This window comes from Pseudophryne corroboree, chromosome 4 (genome assembly GCF_028390025.1).
Source record: "Pseudophryne corroboree isolate aPseCor3 chromosome 4, aPseCor3.hap2, whole genome shotgun sequence".
In the NCBI taxonomy this organism is placed as follows: domain Eukaryota; kingdom Metazoa; phylum Chordata; class Amphibia; order Anura; family Myobatrachidae; genus Pseudophryne; species Pseudophryne corroboree.
Window position 1 is genome coordinate 715159058 of NC_086447.1, and position 23066 is coordinate 715182123.

Consider the following 23066-nt stretch of genomic DNA (forward strand, 5'->3'; position numbering starts at 1 on the left):
AATTGAAATTCCTCCGTCTGGGCCTTTTTGGCCTCGCACCACGCAACATATTTTCGCCAGATGCGGTGATAATGCTTTGCGGTCACATCCTTTCTGGCTTTTATCAGAGTAGGGATGACTTCGTCTGGAATGCCTTTTTCCTTTAGGATCCGGCGTTCAACCGCCATGCCGTCAAACGCAGCCGCGGTAAGTCTTGGAACAGACAGGGTCCCTGCTGGAGCAGGTCCCTTCTCAGAGGTAGAGGCCACGGGTCCTCTGTGAGCATTTCTTGAAGTTTCGGGTACCAAGTCCTTTTTGGCCAATCCGGAGCCACGAGAATAGTTCTTACTCCTCCCCGCCGTATAATTCTCAGCACCTTGGGTATGAGAGGCAGAGGAGGAAACACATACACTGACTGGTACACCCACGGTGTTACCAGAGCGTCCACAGCTATTGCTTGAGGGTCCCTTGACCTGGCGCAATATCTGTCCAGTTTTTTGTTGAGGCGGGACGCCATCATGTCCACCTTTGGTTTTTCCCAACGGTCTACAATCATGTGGAAGACTTCTGGGTGAAGTCCCCACTCTCCCGGGTGGAGGTCGTGCCTGCTGAGGAAGTCTGCTTCCCAGTTGTCCACTCCCGGAATGAACACTGCTGACAGTGCCATCACATGATTTTCCGCCCAGCGAAGAATCCTTGCAGCTTCTGCCATTGCCCTCCTGCTTCTTGTGCCGCCCTGTCTGTTTACGTGGGCGACTGCCGTGATGTTGTCCGACTGGATCAGCACCGGCTGACCTTGAAGCAGAGGTCTTGCTTGGCTTAGAGCATTGTAAATGGCCCTTAGCTCTAGGATATTTATGTGAAGTGATGTCTCCAGGCTTGACCACAAGCCCTGGAAATTTCTTCCCTGTGTGACTGCTCCCCAGCCTCGCAGGCTGGCATCTGTGGTCACCAGGACCCAGTCCTGAATGCCGAATCTGCGGCCCTTTAGAAGATGAGCACTCTGCAACCACCACAGGAGAGACACCCTTGTCCTTGGGGACAGGGTTATCCGCTGATGCATCTGAAGATGCGATCCGGACCATTTGTCCAGCAGGTCCCACTGGAAGGTTCTTGCGTGGAATCTGCCGAATGGGATTGCTTCGTAGGAAGCTACCATTTTTCCCAAGACCCTTGTGCATTGATGCACTGATACTTGGCCTGGTTTTAGGAGGTTCCTGACTAGCTCGGATAACTCCCTGGCTTTCTCTTCCGGGAGAAACACCTTTTTCTGGACTGTGTCCAGGATCATTCCTAGGAATAGAAGACGTGTCGTCGGGATCAGCTGCGATTTTGGGATATTGAGAATCCAACCGTGCTGCCGCAGCACTACTTGAGATAGTGCTACCCCGACTACCAACTGTTCCCTGGATCTTGCCCTTATCAGGAGATCGTCCAAGTAAGGGATAATTAAAACTCCTTTCCTTCGAAGGAGTATCATCATTTCGGCCATTACTTTGGTAAAGACCAGGGGTGCCGTGGACAATCCAAACGGCAGCGTCTGAAACTGATAGTGGCAGTTCTGTACCACAAACCTGAGGTACCCTTGGTGAGAAGGGTAAATTGGGACATGGAGGTAAGCATCCTTGATGTCCAGAGACACCATATAATCCCCTTCTTCCAGGTTCGCGATCACCGCTCTGAGTGACTCCATCTTGAATTTAAACCTCTGTATGTAAGTGTTCAAAGATTTTAGATTTAAAATGGGTCTCACCGAGCCGTCCGGCTTCGGTACCACAAACAGCGTGGAATAATACCCCTTTCCCTGTTGCAGGAGGGGTACCTTGATTATCACCTGCTGGGAATACAGCTTGTGAATGGCTTCCAACACCACCTCCCTGTCGGAGGGAGACGTCGGTAAGGCAGACTTTAGGAAACGGCGAGGGGGAGACGTCTCGAATTCCAATTTGTACCCCTGAGATACTACCTGAAGGATCCAGGGGTCCACTTGTGAGTGAGCCCACTGTGCGCTGAAATTCTTGAGATGGGCCCCCACCGTGCCTGAGTCCGCTTGTAGAGCCCCAGCGTCATGCTGAGGACTTGGCAGAAGCGGGAGAGGACTTCTGTTCCTGGGAACTGGCTGTTTGCTGCAGCCTTTTTCCTCTCCCTCTGCCACGGGGCAGAAATGAGGAGCCTTTTGCCCGCTTGCCCTTATGGGGCCGAAAGGACTGCGCCTGATAATACGGCGTCTTCTTATGTTGAGAGGCTACCTGGGGTAAAAATGTGGATTTCCCCGCAGTTGCCGTGGACACCAGGTCTGATAGACCTACCCCAAATAACTCCTCCCCTTTATAAGGCAATACTTCCATATGCCTTTTGGAATCGGCATCACCTGACCACTGCCGCGTCCATAACCCTCTTCTGGCGGATATGGACAGCGCACTTACTCTTGATGCCAGTCGGCAAATATCCCTCTGTGCATCACGCATATATAAAAATGCATCTTTTAAATGCTCTATAGTCAGTAATATACTGTCCCTATCCAGGGTGTCAATATTTTCAGTCAGGGAATCCGACCAAGCCACCCCAGCACTGCACATCCAGGCTGAGGCGATTGCTGGTCGCAGTATAACACCCGTGTGAGTGTATATACATTTTAGGATATTCTCCTGCTTTCTGTCAGCAGGTTCCTTAAGGGCGGCCGTATCCGGAGACGGTAGTGCCACCTGTTTAGACAAGCGTGTGAGCGCTTTATCCACCCTAGGGGGGTGTTTCCCAACGTGCCCTATCCTCTGGCGGGAAAGGGTATGTTGCCAATAACCTTTTAGGAATTATCAGTTTTTTATCGGGAGAAACCCACGCTTCATCACACACTTCATTTAATTCCTCAGATGCAGGAAAAAATAAGAATTTACTCACCGGTAATTCTATTTCTCGTAGTCCGTAGTGGATGCTGGGGACTCCGTAAGGACCATGGGGGATTAGCGGCTCCGCAGGAGACTGGGCACAAAAGTAAAGCTTTAGGACTACCTGGTGTGCACTGGCTCCTCCCCCCATGACCCTCCCCCAAGCCTCAGTTAGGATACTGTGCCCGGACGAGCGTACACAATAAGGAAGGATTTATGAATCCCGGGTAAGACTCATACCAGCCACACCAATCACACCGTGCAACTTGTGATCTGAACCCAGTTAACAGTATGATAACAGAGGAGCCTCTCGAAAGATGGCTCACTACAACAATAACCCGATTAGTTAACAATAACTATGTACAAGTATTGCAGATAATCCGCACTTGGGATGGGCGCCCAGCATCCACTACGGACTACGAGAAATAGAATTACCGGTGAGTAAATTCTTATTTTCTCTGACGTCCTAGTGGATGCTGGGGACTCCGTAAGGACCATAGGGATTATACCAAAGCTCCCAAACGGGCGGGAGAGTGCGGATGACTCTGCAGCACCGAATGAGAGAACTCCAGGTCCTCCTCAGCCAGGGTATCAAATTTGTAGAATTTAGCAAACGTGTTTGCCCCTGACCAAGTAGCTGCTCGGCAAAGTTGTAAAGCCGAGACCCCTCGGGCAGCCGCCCAAGATGAGCCCACCTTCCTTGTGGAATGGGCATTGACAGATTTTGGCTGTGGCAGGCCTGCCACAGAATGCGCAAGCTGAATTGTACTACAAATCCAACGAGCAATAGTCTGCTTTGAAGCAGGAGCACCCAGCTTGCTGGGTGCATACAGGATAAACAGCGAGTCAGATTTTCTGACTCCAGCCGTCCTGGAAACATATATTTTCAGGGCCCTGACAACGTCTAGCAACTTGGAATCCTCCAAGTCCCTAGTAGCCGCAGGCACCACAATAGGTTGGTTCAGGTGAAACGCTGACACCACCTTAGGGAGAAACTGAGGACGAGTCCTCAATTCCGCCCTGTCCGAATGGAAAATCAGATAGGGGCTTTTGCAGGATAAAGCCGCCAATTCTGACACGCGCCTGGCCGAAGCCAGGGCCAACAGCATGACCACTTTCCATGTGAGATATTTTAAATCCACAGACTTAAGTGGTTCAAACCAATGTGATTTGAGGAAACCCAAAACTACATTGAGATCCCAAGGTGCCACTGGAGGCACAAAAGGAGGCTGTATATGCAGCACCCCCTTAACAAATGTCTGAACTTCAGGAACTAAAGCCAGTTCTTTCTGGAAGAAAATTGACAGGGCCGAGATCTGAACCTTAATGGATCCCAATTTGAGGCCTATAGACACTCCTGTTTGCAGGAAATGTAGGAAACGACCCAGCTGAAATTCTTCCGTTGGGGCCTTCTTGGCCTCGCACCACGCAACATATTTTCGCCAAATTCGGTGATAATGCTTTGCGGTAACATCCTTCCTGGCTTTTATCAGGGTAGGGATGACTTCATCCGGAATGCCTTTTTCCTTCAGGATCCGACGTTCAACCGCCATGCCGTCAAACGCAGCCGCGGTAAGTCTTGGAACAGACAGGGTCCCTGCTGGAGCAGGTCCCTTCTTAAAGGCAGAGGCCATGGGTCCTCTGTGAGCATCTCTTGAAGTTCCAGGTACCAAGTCCTTCTTGGCCAATCCGGAGCCACGAGTATAGTTCTTACTCCTCTCCGTCTTATAATTCTCAGTACCTTGGGTATGAGAGGCAGAGGAGGGAACACATACACTGACTGGTACACCCACGGTGTTACCAGAGCATCCACAGCTATTGCTTGAGGGTCCCTTGACCTGGCGCAATACCTGTCCAGTTTTTTGTTGAGGCGGGACGCCATCATGTCCACCTTTGGTTTTTCCCAACGGTTTACAATCATGTGGAAGACTTCTGGATGAATTCCCCACTCTCCCGGGTGGAGGTCGTGCCTGCTGAGGAAGTCTGCTTCCCAGTTGTCCACTCCCGGAATGAACACTGCTGACAGTGCTATCACATGATTTTCCGCCCAGCGAAGAATCCTTGCAGCTTCTGCCATTGCCCTCCTGCTTCTTGTGCCGCCCTGTCTGTTTACGTGGGCGACTGCCGTGATGTTGTCCGACTGGATCAACACCGGCTGACCTTGAAGCAGAGGTCTTGCTTGGCTTAGAGCATTGTAAATGGCCCTTAGCTCCAGGATATTTATGTGAAGTGATGTCTCCAGGCTTGACCACAAGCCCTGGAAATTTCTTCCCTGTGTGACTGCTCCCCAGCCTCTCAGGCTGGCATCCGTGGTCACCAGGACCCAGTCCTGAATGCCGAATCTGCGGCCCTCTAGAAGATGAGCACTCTGCAACCACCACAGGAGAGACACCCTTGTCCTTGGGGACAGGGTTATCCGCTGATGCATCTGAAGATGCGATCCGGACCATTTGTCCAGCAGATCCCACTGGAATGTTCTTGCGTGGAATCTGCCGAATGGAATCGCTTCGTAGGAAGCCACCATTTTCCCCAGGACCCTTGTGCATTGATGCACTGAGACCTGGTCTGGTTTCAGGAGGTTTCTGACTAGCTCGGATAACTCCCTGGCTTTCTCCTCCGGGAGAAACACTTTTTTCTGGACTGTGTCCAGAATCATCCCTAGGAACAGCAGACGTGTCGTCGGAATCAGCTGCGATTTTGGGATATTTAGAATCCACCCGTGCTGCCGTAGCAGTACCTGAGATAGTGCTACTCCGACTACTAACTGTTCCCTGGATCTTGCCCTTATCAGGAGATCGTCCAAGTAAGGGATAATTAAGACGCCTTTTCTTCGAAGAAGTATCATCATTTCGGCCATTACCTTGGTAAAGACCCGGGGTGCCGTGGACAATCCAAACGGCAGCGTCTGAAACTGATAGTGACAGTTCTGTACCACAAACCTGAGGTACCCTGGATGAGAAGGGTAAATTGGGACATGGAGGTAAGCATCCTTGATGTCCAAGGACACCATATAGTCCCCTTCTTCCAGGTTCGCGATCACCGCTCTGAGTGACTCCATCTTGAATTTGAACCTTTGTATGTAAGTGTTCAAGGATTTCAGATTTAAAATAGGTCTCACCGAGCCGTCCGGCTTCGGTACCACAAACAGCGTTGAATAATACCCCTTGCCCTGTTGCAGGAGGGGTACCTTGATTATCACCTGCTGAGAATACAGCTTGTAAATGGCCTCCAATACCGCCTCCCTGTCGGAGGGAGACGTCGGTAAAGCAGACTTTAGGAAACGGCGAGGGGGAGATGTCTCGAATTCCAATTTGTACCCCTGAGATACCACCTGAAGGACCCAGGGGTCTACTTGCGAGTGAGCCCACTGCGCGCTGAAATTTTTGAGACGGGCCCCCACCGTGCCTAAGTCCGCTTGTAAAGCCCCAGCGTCATGCTGAGGACTTGGCAGAAGCGGGAGAGGGCTTCTGTTCCTGGGAACTGGCTGTCTGCTGCAGCCTTTTTCCCCTTCCTCTGCCACGGGGCAGAAATGAGGAGCCTTTCGCCCGCTTGCCCTTATGGGGACGAAAGGACTGCGCCTGGTAATACGGCGTCTTCTTATGTTGAGAGGCGACCTGCGGTAAAAATGTGGATTTCCCAGCCGTTGCCGTGGCCACCAGGTCTGATAGACCTACCCCAAATAACTCCTCCCCTTTATAAGGCAATACTTCCATATGCCGTTTGGAATCCGCATCACCTGACCACTGTCGCGTCCATAACCCTCTTCTGGCAGAAATGGACAGTGCACTTACTCTTGATGCCAGTCGGCAAATATCCCGCTGTGCATCACGCATATATAGAAATGCATCTTTTAAATGCTCTATAGTCAGTAATATACTGTCCCTATCTAGGGTATCAATATTTTCAGTCAGGGAATCCGACCAAGCCAACCCAGCACTGCACATCCAGGCTGAGGCGATTGCTGGTCGCAGTATAACACCAGTATGTGTGTAAATACATTTTAGGATACCCTCCTGCTTTCTATCAGCAGGATCCTTAAGGGCGGCCGTCTCAGGAGAGGGTAGAGCCACCTGTTTTGATAAGCGTGTGAGTGCTTTATCCACCCTAGGGGATGTTTCCCAACGCGCCCTAACCTCTGGCGGGAAAGGATATAATGCCAATAATTTTTTAGAAATTATCAGTTTTTTATCGGGGGAAACCCACGCTTCATCACACACCTCATTTAATTCCTCAGATTCAGGAAAAACTACAGGTAGTTTTTTCTCACCGAACATAATACCCTTTTTAGTGGTACTGGTATTATCAGAAATGTGTAAAACATTTTTCATTGCCTCAATCATGTAACGTGTGGCCCTACTGGAAGTCACGTTTGTCTCTTCACCGTCGACACTGGAGTCAGTATCCGTGTCGGCGTCTGTATCTACCATCTGAGGTAATGGGCGTTTTAGAGCCCCTGATGGCTTTTGAGACGCCTGGACAGGCACAAGCTGAGTAGCCGGCTGTCTCATGTCATCAACTGTCTTTTTTAAAGAGCTGACACTGTCACGTAATTCCTTCCATAAGCTCATCCACTCAGGTGTCGACTCTCTAGGGGGTGACATCTCTATTACAGGCAATTGCTCCGCCTCCACATCATTTTCCTCCTCATACATGTCGACACAACGTACCGACACACAGCACACACACAGGGAATGCTCTGATAGAGGACAGGACCCCACTAGCCCTTTGGGGAGACAGAGGGAGAGTATGCCAGCACACACCAGAGCGCTATATATATACAGGGATAACCTTATATAAGTGTTTTTCCCCTTATAGCTGCTGTATAGTTAATACTGCGCCTAATTAGTGCCCCCCTCTCTTTTTTTACCCTTTCTGTAGTGCAGGACTGCAGGGGAGAGTCAGGGAGACGTCCTTCCAGCGGAGCTGTGAGGGAAAATGGCGCCAGTGTGCTGAGGAGATAGGCTCCGCCCCCTTCTCGGCGGCCTTTTCTCCCGCTTTTCAGTGTAATCTGGCAGGGGTTAAAATTCATCCATATAGCCCTGGGGGCTATATGTGATGTATTTTTGCCAGCCAAGGTGTTTTTATTGCTGCTCAGGGCGCCCCCCCCTAGCGCCCTGCACCCTCAGTGACCGAAGTGTGCTGAGGAGCAATGGCGCACAGCTGCAGTGCTGTGCGCTACCTTGGTGAAGACAGGATGTCTTCTGCCGCCGATTTTCCGGACCTCTTCTTGCTTCTGGCTCTGTAAGGGGGCCGGCGGTGCGGCTCTGGGACCGGACTCCGAGGCTGGGCCTGTGTTCGGTCCCTCTGGAGCTAATGGTGTCCAGTAGCCTAAGAAGCCCAATCCACTCTGCAAGCAGGTGAGTTCGCTTCTTCTCCCCTTAGTCCCTTGATGCAGTGAGCCTGTTGCCAGCAGGTCTCACTGAAAATAAAAAACCTAAAACTAAACTTTCACTAAGAAGCTCAGGAGAGCCCCTAGTGTGCACCCTTCTCGGCCGGGCACAAAAATCTAACTGAGGCTTGGGGGAGGGTCATGGGGGGAGGAGCCAGTGCACACCAGGTAGTCCTAAAGCTTTACTTTTGTGCCCAGTCTCCTGCGGAGCCGCTAATCCCCCATGGTCCTTACGGAGTCCCCAGCATCCACTAGGACGTCAGAGAAACTACAGGTAGTTTTTTCTCACCAAACATAATACCCTTTTTAACGGTACTTGTATTATCAGAAATGTGTAAAACATTTTTCATTGCCTCAATCATGTAACGTGTGGCCCTACTGGAAGTTACATTTGTCTCCTCGTCGTCGACACTGGAGTCGGTATCCGTGTCAACGTCTGTATCTGCCATCTGAGGTAGCGGGCGTTTAAGAGCCCCTGATGGTCTTTGAGACACCTGGACAGGCACAAGCTGAGTAGCCGGCTGTCCCATGTCATCAAACTTCTTGTGTAAAGAGCTGACACTTTCACGTAATTCCTTCCATAAGCCCATCCACTCAGGTGTCGACCCCCTAGGGGGTGACATCTCCACTACAGGCAATTGCTCCGCCTCCACATCATTTTCCTCTTCATACATGTCGACACAGCCGTACCGACACACAGCACACACACAGGGAATGCTCTGATAGAGGACAGGACCCCACTAGCCCTTTGGGGAGACAGAGGGAGAGTATGCCAGCACACACCAGAGCGCTATATATATACTGGGATAACACTATACAGAGTGTTTTTCCCTTATAGCTGCTGTTTATATTATACTGCGCCTAATTAGTGCCCCCCCTCTCTTGTTTTACCCTTTTCTGTAGTGCAGGACTGCAGAGGAGAGTCAGGGAGACGTCCTTCCAGCGGAGCTGTGAGGGAAAATGGCGCCTGTGTGCTGAGGAGATAGGCTCCGCCCCCTTCTCGGCTGACTTTTCTCCCGCTTTTTTCTGGAATCTGGCAGGGGTTAATATACATCCATATAGCCCTGGGGGTTATATGTGATGTATTTTTGCCAGCCAAGGTGTTTTTATTGCTGCTCAGGGCGCCCCCCCCCCCCCCCCCCAGCGCCCTGCACCCATCAGTGACCGGAGTGTGTGGTGTGCATGAGGAGCAATGGCGCACAGCTGCAGTGCTGTGCGCTACCTTGGTGAAGACTGATGTCTTCTGCCGCCGATTTTCCGGACCTCTTCTTGCTTCTGGCTCTGTAAGGGGGCCGGCGGCGCGGCTCTGGGACCGGACTCCGAGGCTGGGCCTGTGTTCGGTCCCTCTGGAGCTAATGGTGTCCAGTAGCCTAAGAAGCCCAAGCTGGCTGCAAGCAGGCAGGTTTGCTTCTTCTCTCCTTAGTCCCTCGATGCAGTGAGCCTGTTGCCAGCAGGTCTCACTGAAAATAAAAAACCTAAAACTAACTGTTTCTAAGAAGCTCAGGAGAGCCCCCTAGATTGCACCCAGCTCGGTCGGGCACAAAAATCTAACTGAGGCTTGGAGGAGGGTCATAGGGGGAGGAGCCAGTGCACACCAGGTAGTTCTAAAGGTTTCTTTTTGTGCCCAGTCTCCTGCGGAGCCGCTATTCCCCATGGTCCTTACAGAGTTCCCAGCATCCACTAGGACGTCAGAGAAATAAATATATACATGTTATAATGGAAAAGGTCATACAATTACCATCTAAATAGAACACCTGTCCCAAAGGTCCCCAGCTAGCGCCCATTATAGTTATAGCACTGATGTGGGCCATACAACTAAGGGGCGATTCTCTGATGCCGATCTAATTCGCAGATCGTCACACTCTGATTATCTGCGATTTAAAAGGGGATCAGCAAAATCCAGCATGTTAAAATTCCCTGCCTCACCACTTCCGATCGTGAAAAGTCCCGTTTGACGCGTCCAAACGGGTCACTTTTCACGCATTTCAGGTCACCACCCCTGGGGGTAGCGAGCTGAAATGCTGATATCGCACCCATCGGCAGTAACATTTGAATACTGCCGGCAGGCGCGATAGGGGCGGGAGGGGAGCTTCAAGATTTGAATCTCCCCCCCATGTATCATTCTACAATCCTAGATTCTGCTGGTTCCAGAAGTAGAAGGGATTTATTAAGGACATTGTTCAGTTTAAGGTAAGACAATTAATTTGGCCTCTCTACCATCCAGATAACGTTTAAAAATTGATTATGTGCAAGTTTATTCTTCTTTAACCATGCGACCATGCCAGGCAAGTGATAAATAATGCAGCTATATATCATTACACCGTATATAGGTTCTCTCAGTTTACGTTTCACTTACTCCAAAAACCATTTACTTCACTAGAGGAACTTTGAAGATTTCAAGAGATACACAGATAAGCCTTCTATTAAATCTGATACTTGGTACGTAACCATGTGATTCTATGGCTACAATGCACCACGTTTTGTGCTTATAGTACAGCACTGGGAGCCCCTCTTCTAACACCTAATAAAAAATAAGTGCATGAATAGACAGCTGCCACCTTGCATATAATCAAGAAGTGTTTTATATGGTTGTATTTACACTCAACCATGTTAGTTGTTTATTTCATGTTCATTATATTACCTTGTTCCAATCACTGGTATTATCTCATGCTGAGATACAATCTAACAGATGTGCCTCAACCGAGCATTATGACTTTAGTTTCTATCACTCTGTCTGTGGAATGCTGAAGCCATGGTGGAATGAAGTTATTATTTTGTTACGTATAAAAAAAAAGAAAAACGGAATTAATGTGTACAGTATAACAAAAATATCAAACGGAAAGGCACAATGATATTGGAATGCAAAACAAATTAAATTGTTTATGGACCATAAATTGTGCCCCATTTATGGAAATAATCCTCCTGTTATAGACCTAAACAGAAACGGTTATGGACAGTAGTCTATATTGTACTGTTTAGGGCAGGAGAACAGTCACTCGTTTCTTATTCTATATACAATTTTAGACAGAAGATAAATACACTCAGCATTTCTCACAGAATAGTAGTCAAAAAAAATATTTGTTTAACATAAAATGATCTGGATTCACCAGGAAATCTAGAACCCGTGCATTGTCCATTGAGGATATAAGCAGCTATTTGAAGTGTAAAACATCTAAATCATTATTAAAAAGCATCAGTTGCTGGCTGCCATGTTGTTCTCTACCAGACCCTGACATCATACAGTTGGATGTCTCCATGAACGGAAATCTCACTAATGTTGGCCAGGTCTTTGAATCGGTGCTTATATTCCAGCAGGTGCTGTCCGTTTACCGCAACCTTAAACCGATGAGCTTCACAGTATATGAGCAGCTACAAAGAAAGAAAACAGTGGGATTAAACAGAGTCACAGCGTCTATGTACCTTGTACATGAGAACAAACCATTAGTATCAGACTAAAGACAAGCAGCATACATTTATGCCCACTTTCAAAAATCAAAAAGTGCGCTAAAGATATAAAATAAATATAAAATGTATTCCTGTAATAAAAAGTTAATGTGTATTCATATGGTTCAGTATTTAATCAGTGATATATTATGAACTAGCTGCATTCCCTGCCGAAGTCTGGATTTTAATTCTTTCCTCTCTCTATTCAGCACCCCCTTTTCTCTCTCTCTTCTCCCTCCTCAATTTCTCGTTCACCCTCTGACAGCCTTCCTCTACCCTATTTTATCTTTCACTCATACTTTCGCTCTCTTTTTCACTCTCTTGCTCTCATATTCCTGTGTCTGTATCCTTTTTCTCTCCTGCCCCTGTTCTCTTCTCCTCCCATCTCTCTTTTATTTAGATTTCAGTGCCTCCTATTCCGCAAGCAAATCTTTATATCTTCCTGTTGCATACTTCAATACATTGGCCTGTGACTGCATGCACAGAAGACCTAAATTACCTAAATGCGCACAAGTGCGCCTGGATTGTACTTTAAATTTCACAGAGGGCCAGTATAATAATTTTATATTTGTATAGTTATGATGGCATAATATTTTATCAGTGCTTGATTTTAATTTATACATAATCACTACTATTATGGTTAGGATTGTAAATTATTGCAAATATGCCACAAACCGCTGTGTTAGACTGTTGTAGTATCCATTTTAAGAAAAGAATAATGAGTGGATTATAAGGGAAAAGTCTGCTCAAAAACTCAGTTTGATGGTGATATAGAAAACATTGCTTTAAAGTGTCATAAATGACTAAATTGTACCTATCAATATATGTACTAACCCAGTATGTGAAATCTTGTATATGAATAGTTGGTACGGTACACAATCTGAATTATGAGGTGTAGTGACGGGTTGCATGTATTTCTAAACACGGGTGTAAATTACATTTTGTGGACGGTAGTTAGTCTAAATTACTATATTGTTATGGAAACACTAGGTGATTAATCGCGCCTTACGGGCGCACTTCACGCCGTTGCAAGGGGCCCTTGCACACCTGTTAAGTCTGATTAACTTTCAGGAAGAAAAGCAATACCTTAAATGTACAACTGTTCAGGCCGCTGCTACCGCTAAGCGTGTGTGTGTAAACCCCTATGAAATGCGTACACGTTGCGTAAGCACACCGTCATGCTGTAAGCAAAAAGTAGCTATACACGTGCGGCGTAATACACTTTATAACCCCTAACAGGAAAGGAATGTGACGCCAATTGTATATGCAATGTTGAGGTCCAACCCAGCAACAAATATTTACTAAAAAGGGGGATACAACAGAAATACAATCACATAGGAGAATAGGCTACAATCAATGGATACATACGTTTGTTCGCCAGCGCCACCCGGTTCAGGTCCTCAGTCAATCTGGATAGATGACCTTCAGAGAATGTGTCTGACTGGCCAGGAGGCTTGGCTTTTATACATTAGTCCAAATCATGAAACAATAGAAATTGTATTCTCTTCAACCATAGGTAAAAGGGCTGGTCATTTACAGTACAGGAGGGGACATAGGTCGGTTAGAATAGGTGGGTGATGCCTGGTCCAGGTGCACTTGCAGATGTTCTCCACTGGGTTCCCGCCGAATATCAAGAGTACAGTAAATACAGTGTAATATTAATATTCTGTTCCTGCGCATATCTATGCGCAGGAGAGTGCTATCTTCTGCAAACTGCTACCGGAATATTGCTCTTAAAATATTGTACAGCTGGATACCAAACACCACCTCCTAACCTAATTCTGTCCCCTCATATCCTGTAAGGTAGAATCCCTCTGTTGTTATACCTTGGAAGTAAATGTAACTCGCTGGTGTGGTGCATGCAGACTATGTGTAAATTACGTGCTATGTGGATTAAATATGAAATATGTCTTTGTGGCTTTTCCATGCGAATGCATATGCTACCGTAATTACTCATACCACGCGCTAATACGCAGGACCTCGTGAGCCAATATACGCAACGGTCGAGTATGCGCACGCACGGCAGAACAAGCACGCGCACGAAGGCCACTTGTGTGGAGGTTGTATGTGATGTGTGTGACCATAATATTTTCGACTTCGACACACCATTCTGGCGTGCAATATTTTTATTATATGGAGTATTACCTCCAATCATAATTTTGTGAGTGGTTAAATAGTAACGGTGCTTCCACTAAGACCTCTTTCAATTCGCTCTTAAATTTCATGGTAGGGTCAACTAAGAGCGAATTGAAAGGAGGTCTTAGTGGAAACATTGCCGGTCAATCTCTTTAACGAGGAACTATTCACTTTATTATTACCAGAGTTCCCTAAAACACTGTTACTTTATACACTGCCCAAGGTGCACAAGGGAGTTAATCCCCCCCAGGACGACCAATAGTGTCCGCCAGAGACTCCTTGCTACAGCCTAGCGCTATATACCTGGATTTGATTCTTCAACCGATTGTACAGCATCAAAATAACTGTCTATTGGATACAACAATGTTGCTCAATAAATTGGAAACCATCTCACAGATTCCCAGTGGTTCGTGGCTAGTTTCTTTAGATGTTACTAGTTTATACACAATAATTCCACATATGGATGGGATCATAGCTGTGAGTGAATATCTCAATATGTATAGTGATCTCACTGTTGACCAGAGGAATGTGGTTTGTAAATTGCTGAAATTGATATTGAATAAGAATTATTTTCTTTTTGATAATAAATTCTATCTGCAGGTTAGCGGGTGCGCTATGGGCTCGTCAGTAGCTCCGGGACTCGCTAACCTGTATAAATTTAAAATTGAGGAACAAATTTTCTTTAGCAATCCAGATATAACATCTAAAATCATGTTGTATACGCAATTCATCAAAGACCTGTTAATGATATGGACAGGCGATCATGATGAATTGGTGGATTTTATAGAAATCCATAATTCCTCTGATCGGCAGTGAAATTCACCCTTAACATGAGTCAAATTTCTTTACCATTTCTAGATATACTCATTACTTTACAGGATCGTGGTTTAGATACCACAGTGTATACGAAAGCAACGGATAGAAATACGCTACTTCATTATAATAGTGGTCATCCTAGAAGTCTGAAATTAGGACTGACTTATTCACAAATGTTGAGGATCTGGAGGATTAACAGCAATAAGGAGGCGGCTATTCAACAACTAGACCTGTTGATAGAAAATTCTTAGATTGTGGATACAATCGCAATAACCTTTATTCTGCCAAAGAAAAAATATTGAAATTGGATAGGAGAAATCTTTTTATTTTTTAAACCGATAAAAACAACGGGAAGAAGATCCCCTGGGTTAACAACTTTAATGTGCACTCAACCAACATTAACAGGATATCTAAAAATGTTTGGAAAATGGTCAAAACAGATAAGGAACTCCCTTTCACCGAAACCAATTTGATGCAGTGTTATACCAGATCAAAGAATCTTAAGGACATATTAGTTAAAAACAACATATCTACTTCTCGTCCTGGCTCTGTAGATATTTTCTCTAGGGCATTAAGAGGTTGTACACGTTGCCCCTGTACAACTTGCAAATATCTTATAACTGGGGACACATTTTGCCACCCACATAGTGGGAAGAAATATACTATTAGAGACCATCTAACATGCAATAGTAACTTCGTAGTTTATCAAATAGTATGTCCATGCGGGTTATCCTACATTGGAAAGACCCAGCGAAAATTCAAGGAACGGATGGCTGTACACCGCTCATCAATCAAGTTGGCCTTGGAAAGCGGCGAGAGTGACCAGACTGTCGCAAGACATTTTTTTGAGGCTCGACATAGTCTTGCGAGCCTAAGATATCGCATGATAGATCATGTTCCTGTATCTAAAAGAGGCGGCGATATAGGGGAGCTGCTAATTAAAAAAGAAACTGAATGGATTATTCGACTGGGAGTAATGGCACCAAGAGGACAAATTAACACTGGAATCTTAATTGTAAATTATTTTGGTAACATCTTGATGTTTGGCATAATGGTTTGGACACCCGTAACATGACCGTACAGTAAGGGACCTTCATAACGATATTGGACCTTCATAATGATACTAATATATTATGTATCCAAATTGTTTGATTATCATTCAGGTATTTTATAAATCATAATATAATGGGTCACATTTGTGCAATTCTATTCTGTTTCCCTAATCATCATGCCTATATGTTCAGTCTATTCTGATATGAACGTTCTTTTTATATATTTGTGTTCCTTCTTCTTTTCTTTTCATATTTTATTCACTATAGATCACTTTGTATCTCTCTGGTTGCCCTGGAGATGAGTGGGGTGGTCGTGTGTCACGCAAATACGTGATGATGTCAATTTGTAATGCTGCCGCCGGGGAAGGCCTGTGCTCGACGGTGCATACACGGTGCAGGATGATGTCACCGCATAGCACCGCGGACATGAAGATAACCCATGGTGAATGGCGCTAAAAGAGACACATAAAAGAAGAAGTCTCATCAGACGAAACGTGTTGGTTGGCCTGTACCTACCTCATTCTAAGATAAGAATTTTTTATTTTTTTTATTGTAGTACATATATTCATTTAGTGCTTTTAGTTCAGTTGTATATATATTGTTGTCCCTATTTTTTATGTGTTTCTTTTATGTTAATTTTTATGATAATAAATAGCTTTATTTTTAATACTTTAACTGCCAACTTATTTTATTGACACCTTGGTCGCTATTTATCCCTCATCCCCTCCTTTCTCCTACATTACTCTCAGGGAATTACCACCCCTGTATTAATTGAGGGAAAGAGCTGACGCCCCATTAGCAGCATAGGAGAGTGTCATATAAGCTAGCGATTACACAACATATTTGTTTCATCTCGCATGTGGCGTAGTAATAATCCTTGGTTTTACACTATATCTATCTATCTATCTATCTATCTATCTATCTATCTATCTATCTATCACCTAGCAGAGGCTTTTAGTACTGTCGTCCCTTTCCAGTGGCTCTCCCGGAGACTTGCACAGCAGCCAAGCAGTCAGTCACTATTGTTAGCGCCAGTGTCCCAATGCGCCGCATTACAGGGAAGAAGATGCACTCAATAAACTACAGCTCCCAGCAGGCCTTAGCACCAGAATGCTTCAGTGCTAAGGGCTGCTGGGAGCTGTAGTTTATTTAGTGCGTCTACTTCCCTGTAATGCGGGGCGTTGGGACACTGGCACTAACTAAATAGTGACTGGCTGGCAGAACTGATTGACTCACTGAATCAATGTAAAAGGTGAGAGTGCTGTGCAGTGTCACTGACACTGTGCAACCACAGCACAGCACTGTCACCTTTTACATTGGGCCTAATTCAGACCTGATCGTAGCCCTGCTAGTCACACAACGGCGATGCTTTTGCACTTCAGGAGTAGCTCCTTTACGTGCTGGCCGGAAGCTACTCGTTGCTGCCCGGGTCGCAGCGGCTGTGCGTGACGTTACACAGCCACTGCAGCCCGTCCCCCGCACAGTCCAGGCACGCCTGAGTTAGCCGGACTGCACCCACAAAACAGCGGCCAAACACTGCCATGCCGCCCCCTTCCGCCCAGCGAATGCCTCTGCCTGTCAATCAGGCAGAGGTGATCGGTAGGCAACGACAGCCATCGGCTGTCAGACATGCGCCGGCGCACTGAAGCGCCGGTGCATGCGCACTTCTGACCTGATCGCTGCAATAAACATCAGTGTGCGATCAGGTCAGAATGACCCCCATTGATTCGGCGTCCAGATATTACCCTCCGCGATATTATCCACTCTATCGGTCACATTAGCCATCTCGGGGCTTCCATGCCAGCAGCCCAGGTGCTGTGTTACTGAGTCAGGGCCTCTGGGGATCTGGGCGCAGCTGTGGCGGGGAGGTACTTCTGTGACATCACGTGCAGAGGAGGCTCCGGGGCTCAGAGAGTATGCAGCAACGGGAGGGCTATGAAAGCCTTCCGCTGCAGCGCTTTCATACACATCTATGCCGGTGGCCGCAGCAGCTTTTGTTCCACCTGCGCCACGGCTAGGGAGTGGGGATTGTTGATGCCGGAGGGGGCAGGCGGACTGGCAGCAGGACATAGGATGCTGCAGTAAAAGGATTTTTTGTTTTCCCTATCTACAGCGTAGAGCCTTGCTGCAGATGCAGTGGCATACCCTCCAACTGTAACGTTTTGGCAGGTACAGTACCTTTTTTATGGTCTGTACCGATTTTTGGCTCTCCGAATGTCCATTGTAAGTATAGGAAAAGGGGCGGGAGGGCGTCTCTCGCTCTATTATCTGTGGACTGGGTGTGATAGACCTGCTAACTCAATGAGCTCCTAGCCACGCCAAGCGTTCGACACACAGGCACAGAGTCACAGATCTGGGCTATTATATAGGAGATGAATGTGATCTTCAGTGATATATTTATGTACTCTGCAATAGGACAATAATAAAAGAAAATGAAAATGTATTCTTCATTTATTTTTTATTCCTAAATATCCTCATGAATCTTTTCATAATGAAGCCACGACGTGCATCTCACCTAATAACCTACTGTACATAGGACATTTAGCAGAGCCGGATTAAGGTGGGGGTAATGTGTTACCAAACCATTAAGTTACAGATGGGGCGCTGTAACTTAATGGTCTGGTAACACATTTGTATAGTTTGTATATCTGTGTGTCCCTAAATGTGTGTCAAATCCACCTGTGTGTCATCCTGTACCTATCTGTGGGACTCTGGTCACCAACAGGAGCCTCCCTGTCTTAAATTCTTTGGCCCCCCCAAGCCCTTAATCCAGCCCCGAGGCACTGTAGACGTGTGTTATGCCTGTGCTTAGTCCCTGTGTACAGGTGACAAACACAAGCAGAGTGTTGTTAGGATTAGTTAGGATGGTGGGCTGCTGTGAGTCCACCCGTTCACTCTGCACTGCCTTGGTGAGTCACAATACCGTGGAGGTCCTTGGGGCTCTACCAATCATCAACACAGCTCGGAGGAGACGTTGGGGCATGTATGAGCAGCTACAGCCTACATGGGTACTGCTGGGCTGTGACCCCCCCTTTAACTGCCGTTTCCCTTGACATGCTTCCCTCAGCGCGACTCTGCTTACTGGCGACCAGACGCGCAGCCCCCATCTCCCTGCTGTGCCTTCTCTATTCCTGCCTGTCTGCCCTTCAGGTGCACTCTGTACAGTATGTTCTGCGACACCCGTTGTTGGTCAGCCTTGGGTGTCGGCAGACCAGTCTGTAATGCTGCAGTGGGTCAGGAATATGGCTGATGCCATAGCTGAACTGCATCACTCTCAGTTTTAAATTGGAGATCTCCCAAAGCAAGCTAAGAAGGTGGGGGTACGTCCGGCAAGACAGACCGCACTCAAAATTTTGAGCCCCACATGGGCATCCTACATCATGAACATACAGAACCGATAGAATCTCGTAAAGGTAAGTACAGATGACCAGGTAGCTGACCTACGCAGCTGTTCCACAGAAGCGCCACAGCAAACCGCCCAGGCGACACCAACAGCCCGAGTTGAATGAGCACACAGCAGGAACGTCAGAGGGCAGATAGGCCTGTCGAATAGCTGAAGTGACCAATGAGCAATGGTGCTTTTTGAGGCCGGCCAACCCTGTTTGGGAGCGTCAATGAGAATCAATAAGGACTCTGTATGATGAATAGGAGCTATATGAGCAACATAAATCCTCAAAGCACGGACCACATCTAGCAATTCTAGAAGGGAGCCTTCTGGAGAAGAGGAGTAACTGGAATAGGCAGGAAGCACAATGTCCTGTATATGATGGAACGCAAAGACAACCTTAGGAAGAAAGGAAGGCTTGGTCCATAAAACCACCCTATCCAAATGGAAAATAAGCAAGGGAGGCTTGCAAGACAAGGCCACTAATTCTGAGAATCTCTGAGCGGAAGCAATGGCCAAGAGAAAGACCTTTTAGAGTAAGAAAAGGCAACTTGACTGACTCCAGCTGGTCAAAAGGAGGTTTCTGGAGGGCCGTCTGGAGAAGATTCAAGTCCCAAGAAGGGACAGGAGGGACATAAGGAGGCTGGATCCGAAGAACTCCCTGAAGAAAGATTTGGACGTCTTTCTCTGAAAGAGAACTGACAAGGCTGAAACCTGCCCTTTAAGAGGACAGACGAAGACCTCTCAGAAGACCATCCTGGAGAAAAGATAAGAGACCTGGCAAACGAAACACACCAGCAGGGAGATTCTTATGTTCATACAAGGCAATGTACAAATGCCAAACCCGGTGATAAAACTTTGATGTTACGAGCTTCCGAGCCTTAACCATAGTCCGGATCACCGACCGAGACAATCGAAGATGTGGGTTTCAAGAGCCAGGACGTCAAAGCCAGCCAACGGAAATTGTAGTGGTGACATGAACCTTGAAGTAGGAGATCTGGCCGTAGATGAAGATGGTAAGGTTCCGTGCAATATGTTCCGAAGAAGGGTGTACCACTGATGACGGAGCCAGCCTGGAGCTATGAGGATGACCGGAAGAGCTTCTCACCGGATGTGTTGAAGCACCCGGGAATTCAGTGGTAGAGGAGGAAACAAACAACCGAGACCTCAAAAGGAGCAGCCAGGGCGCCTACATGAGTTGCCTGAGGATCTTGAGAGTAAGAGGCGTATAGAGGAAGATTTCTGTTCCTCTGAGACATCATGAGCTCTATTTCAGAAGTGCCCGACAAGGAGACGAGAGTTAGAAACATGTCCTGGTTGATCTCCCACTCCTGGATGAAATGTGTGGCGAACGAGGTAATCTGCCTCCCAGCTCTCCACTCCTGGAATGTAGACGGCCAAGATGGCCGGAACCCAAAGTTCCACCCAACAAAGAATGTAAGGGACCTCTCTTATGGTCCTCCAGCTGCAGGTGCTGCTCTGCTTGTTGATGTAGGCCAGGCATGTCCAAACTGCGGCCCTCCAACTGTTGAGAAACTACACATCCCAGCATGCCCTGACACAGCTTTAGCATTCTCTGACAGCAAAACTGTGTCAGGGCATGCTGGAGGGCCACAGTTTGGACATGCCTGATGTAGGCTATCACAGTAGCATTGTCCGTTTGGATACAACAGGGTGCCCTTGAAGTAAGTGTTGAACGTGAACCAATGCATGGCAGATTGCTTGCAACTCGAGAATGCTGATTGGAAGAGATGATTCCAAGATGGACCAGAGGCCCTGGAAGTGGTGATTCTGAAACAATGCCCTCATTCTGTGAGGCTGGCGTCTGTAGTGATAATCATCCAAGTCCAGATGGGTTTGGAGAGTCTGAAGACACAAATCGAAAAATCTGTCTTTCCAATCTTGTTCCAGTCTTGGACCAACAACATAGAATCTGATCTTGAAGCATCAGAGCATGAAATCTGGAGAACGGCACTGCCTCAAAAAGGCTGCCACCATCTTGCCGATCAATTGCATGCATCAGAGAACCGATACTTGTGGTAATTGCAACTACAATCATACTCTGGATCAGATAGCCTAAACCTTGTCCCGGGTTAGGAAAACCCACTGACATGTTGTGTCAAAGAGCAGACCCAGAAACACCATTTGCTTTGAAGGCTGAATTTGGGAAAATTCAATATCCAGGCGAATGACTGAACAGTGTCCAACGTGAGCTGGAGATGTTGAAGGGACTTCGACAGAGCCTTCAGCAACAGGTAGTCCAAGTACGGAATAATGTTGACCCTGGAATGTCTCAGCAGGGCTACCATGTGAGCCATCTATGTGAACACCAGGGGAGCTGTGGAGAGGCTGAAAGGGAGAACCTGAAACTGGAAATGCCAGGGTCCTACTGCAAAATGCAGATGATGATGTGTCCCTGCCACATGGGAATATGGAGATAAGAGTCTTTTAGGTCTATGGAAGCCAAAAAGTCTCCTGCTTCAATGGCACAGATGACAGACCGGATCGATCCCATCTTTAACTTTCCAAGTGAAGGTAAGGATTCTACAATTTTAGATTTAGAATTGGTTGGAACAAGCCATCAGGCTTGTCCACGAGAAAAAGACTGAAATAAAACCTCAAACTTCGCAGGTGCAGAGAAACTGGAAAACTAACCCCCCTAGCTGGAAATTGAGGAAACCACCTGAAGAAGAGCCATTCTTCTGGAATTATCATGAGAAAAAGGAGAGACAAAAAAAATGGATTTTGATACTTACTGCTAAATCCCTTTCTCCGATTCCACAGGGGACACTGGAAGGCTTAAGCCCATGGGGTATAGATGATAATAGATGGAGCTGGCACTTTAAGAATTTAATGATGTGACCGGCTCCTGCCCCTCTATGCCCCCCCTCGGGACCAGTAAAAGAAACTGGGCCCGAGGAGAGATGGAAGACCAGAAGACAGAGGAGGAGGTGAATTAAAGGTAACAGAACATTAAAACAGAAAAGGTAACAGAACCATAACCAGTAAAAAGAGCTATACCAACATGTAAATGTGTGTATAACAGGCACAAAACGGATACAGAGAACTGTAAATAACAGTCACAACAAAATGCTAAGTAGCATACAATATGGCAGGAAAGAAGTGCTGGGTGGGCGTCCCGTGTCCCCTGTGGAATTAGAGAAAGGGATTTACTGGTAAGTACCAAAATCCAATATTCTCCTTCATTCACTAGGGGACACTGGAAGGCTTAAGACCGTGGGGACGTCCTAGAGCTCCCTTGTCTTCTACCGGCATACCTGATTGTAAGCCTGCAGACAACTGTTCAGCCCAGGCTTCGATAGCCTTATTTACCCACGAACCGATGAGAGTAGGTCGAACCAGCATACCTGCAGCAGTGTAGATTGCTTTCAGAGTTGTCTCTAGTCAACGGTCCGCTGGGTCCTTCAGGGCCGTCGATCCTTCCACCGGCAGGATGGTCTTCATAGACAGACGAGAAAGGGAGGGATCCACCAATGGGGGAGTTTCCCACTTCACCCTATTATCTGCTGGAAAAGGATAAGAGGCAAGAAAACTGCGTGTTTCACACCAGAGCTAAATGATCGTTTAATTCAGCTGAAACAGGGAAGGTGGCAGCTAACCTGTGTTTCTTACTAAAGAAGAATGGCTGAGCTGTATTTGTGTTTGAGTCTGTGATTTGTAGGACCTGATGCACAGATAAAATAAGCACTTCTAGTTCTTCTTAGGCTACCTCTGACTCTTCCAGAGGTTATTCACCTTCAGATTCCTCACTTCTCCCTCTTCTAACGGGTGCATTTCTTCAGTGTCTGATTCATCAGACTGTAAAACTGCAGGTAAAAACCTCCTTTTTGAAGCATTAGTTAAAACAGGAGACTTAGGTGAACCCATGGCCTTGGTAAGTCCGTCAACTGACTTAGCTAAGGCTTGTGCCCACACCGGTTCTGGCATGGATTGTACTGGGCTTCTTGAACTAGTAGCCT

General features: G+C 47.0%; 1 protein-coding gene across 2 annotated transcripts in view; it reads right to left on the bottom strand.

Annotated features, from left to right (window-relative positions):
* Positions 1-9961: 9961 nt before the first annotated feature.
* LGALS8 (galectin 8) overlaps positions 9962-23066 on the bottom strand; it is a 128173-nt gene continuing 115068 nt past the window's right edge. For both annotated transcript variants that reach the window (XM_063917995.1, XM_063917994.1), the window contains exon 10: positions 9962-11622. In XM_063917995.1, the coding sequence (XP_063774065.1) occupies positions 11473-11622 (150 nt within the window). In that variant the 3' untranslated portion in view covers positions 9962-11472. The remainder of the gene's footprint in view (positions 11623-23066) is intronic.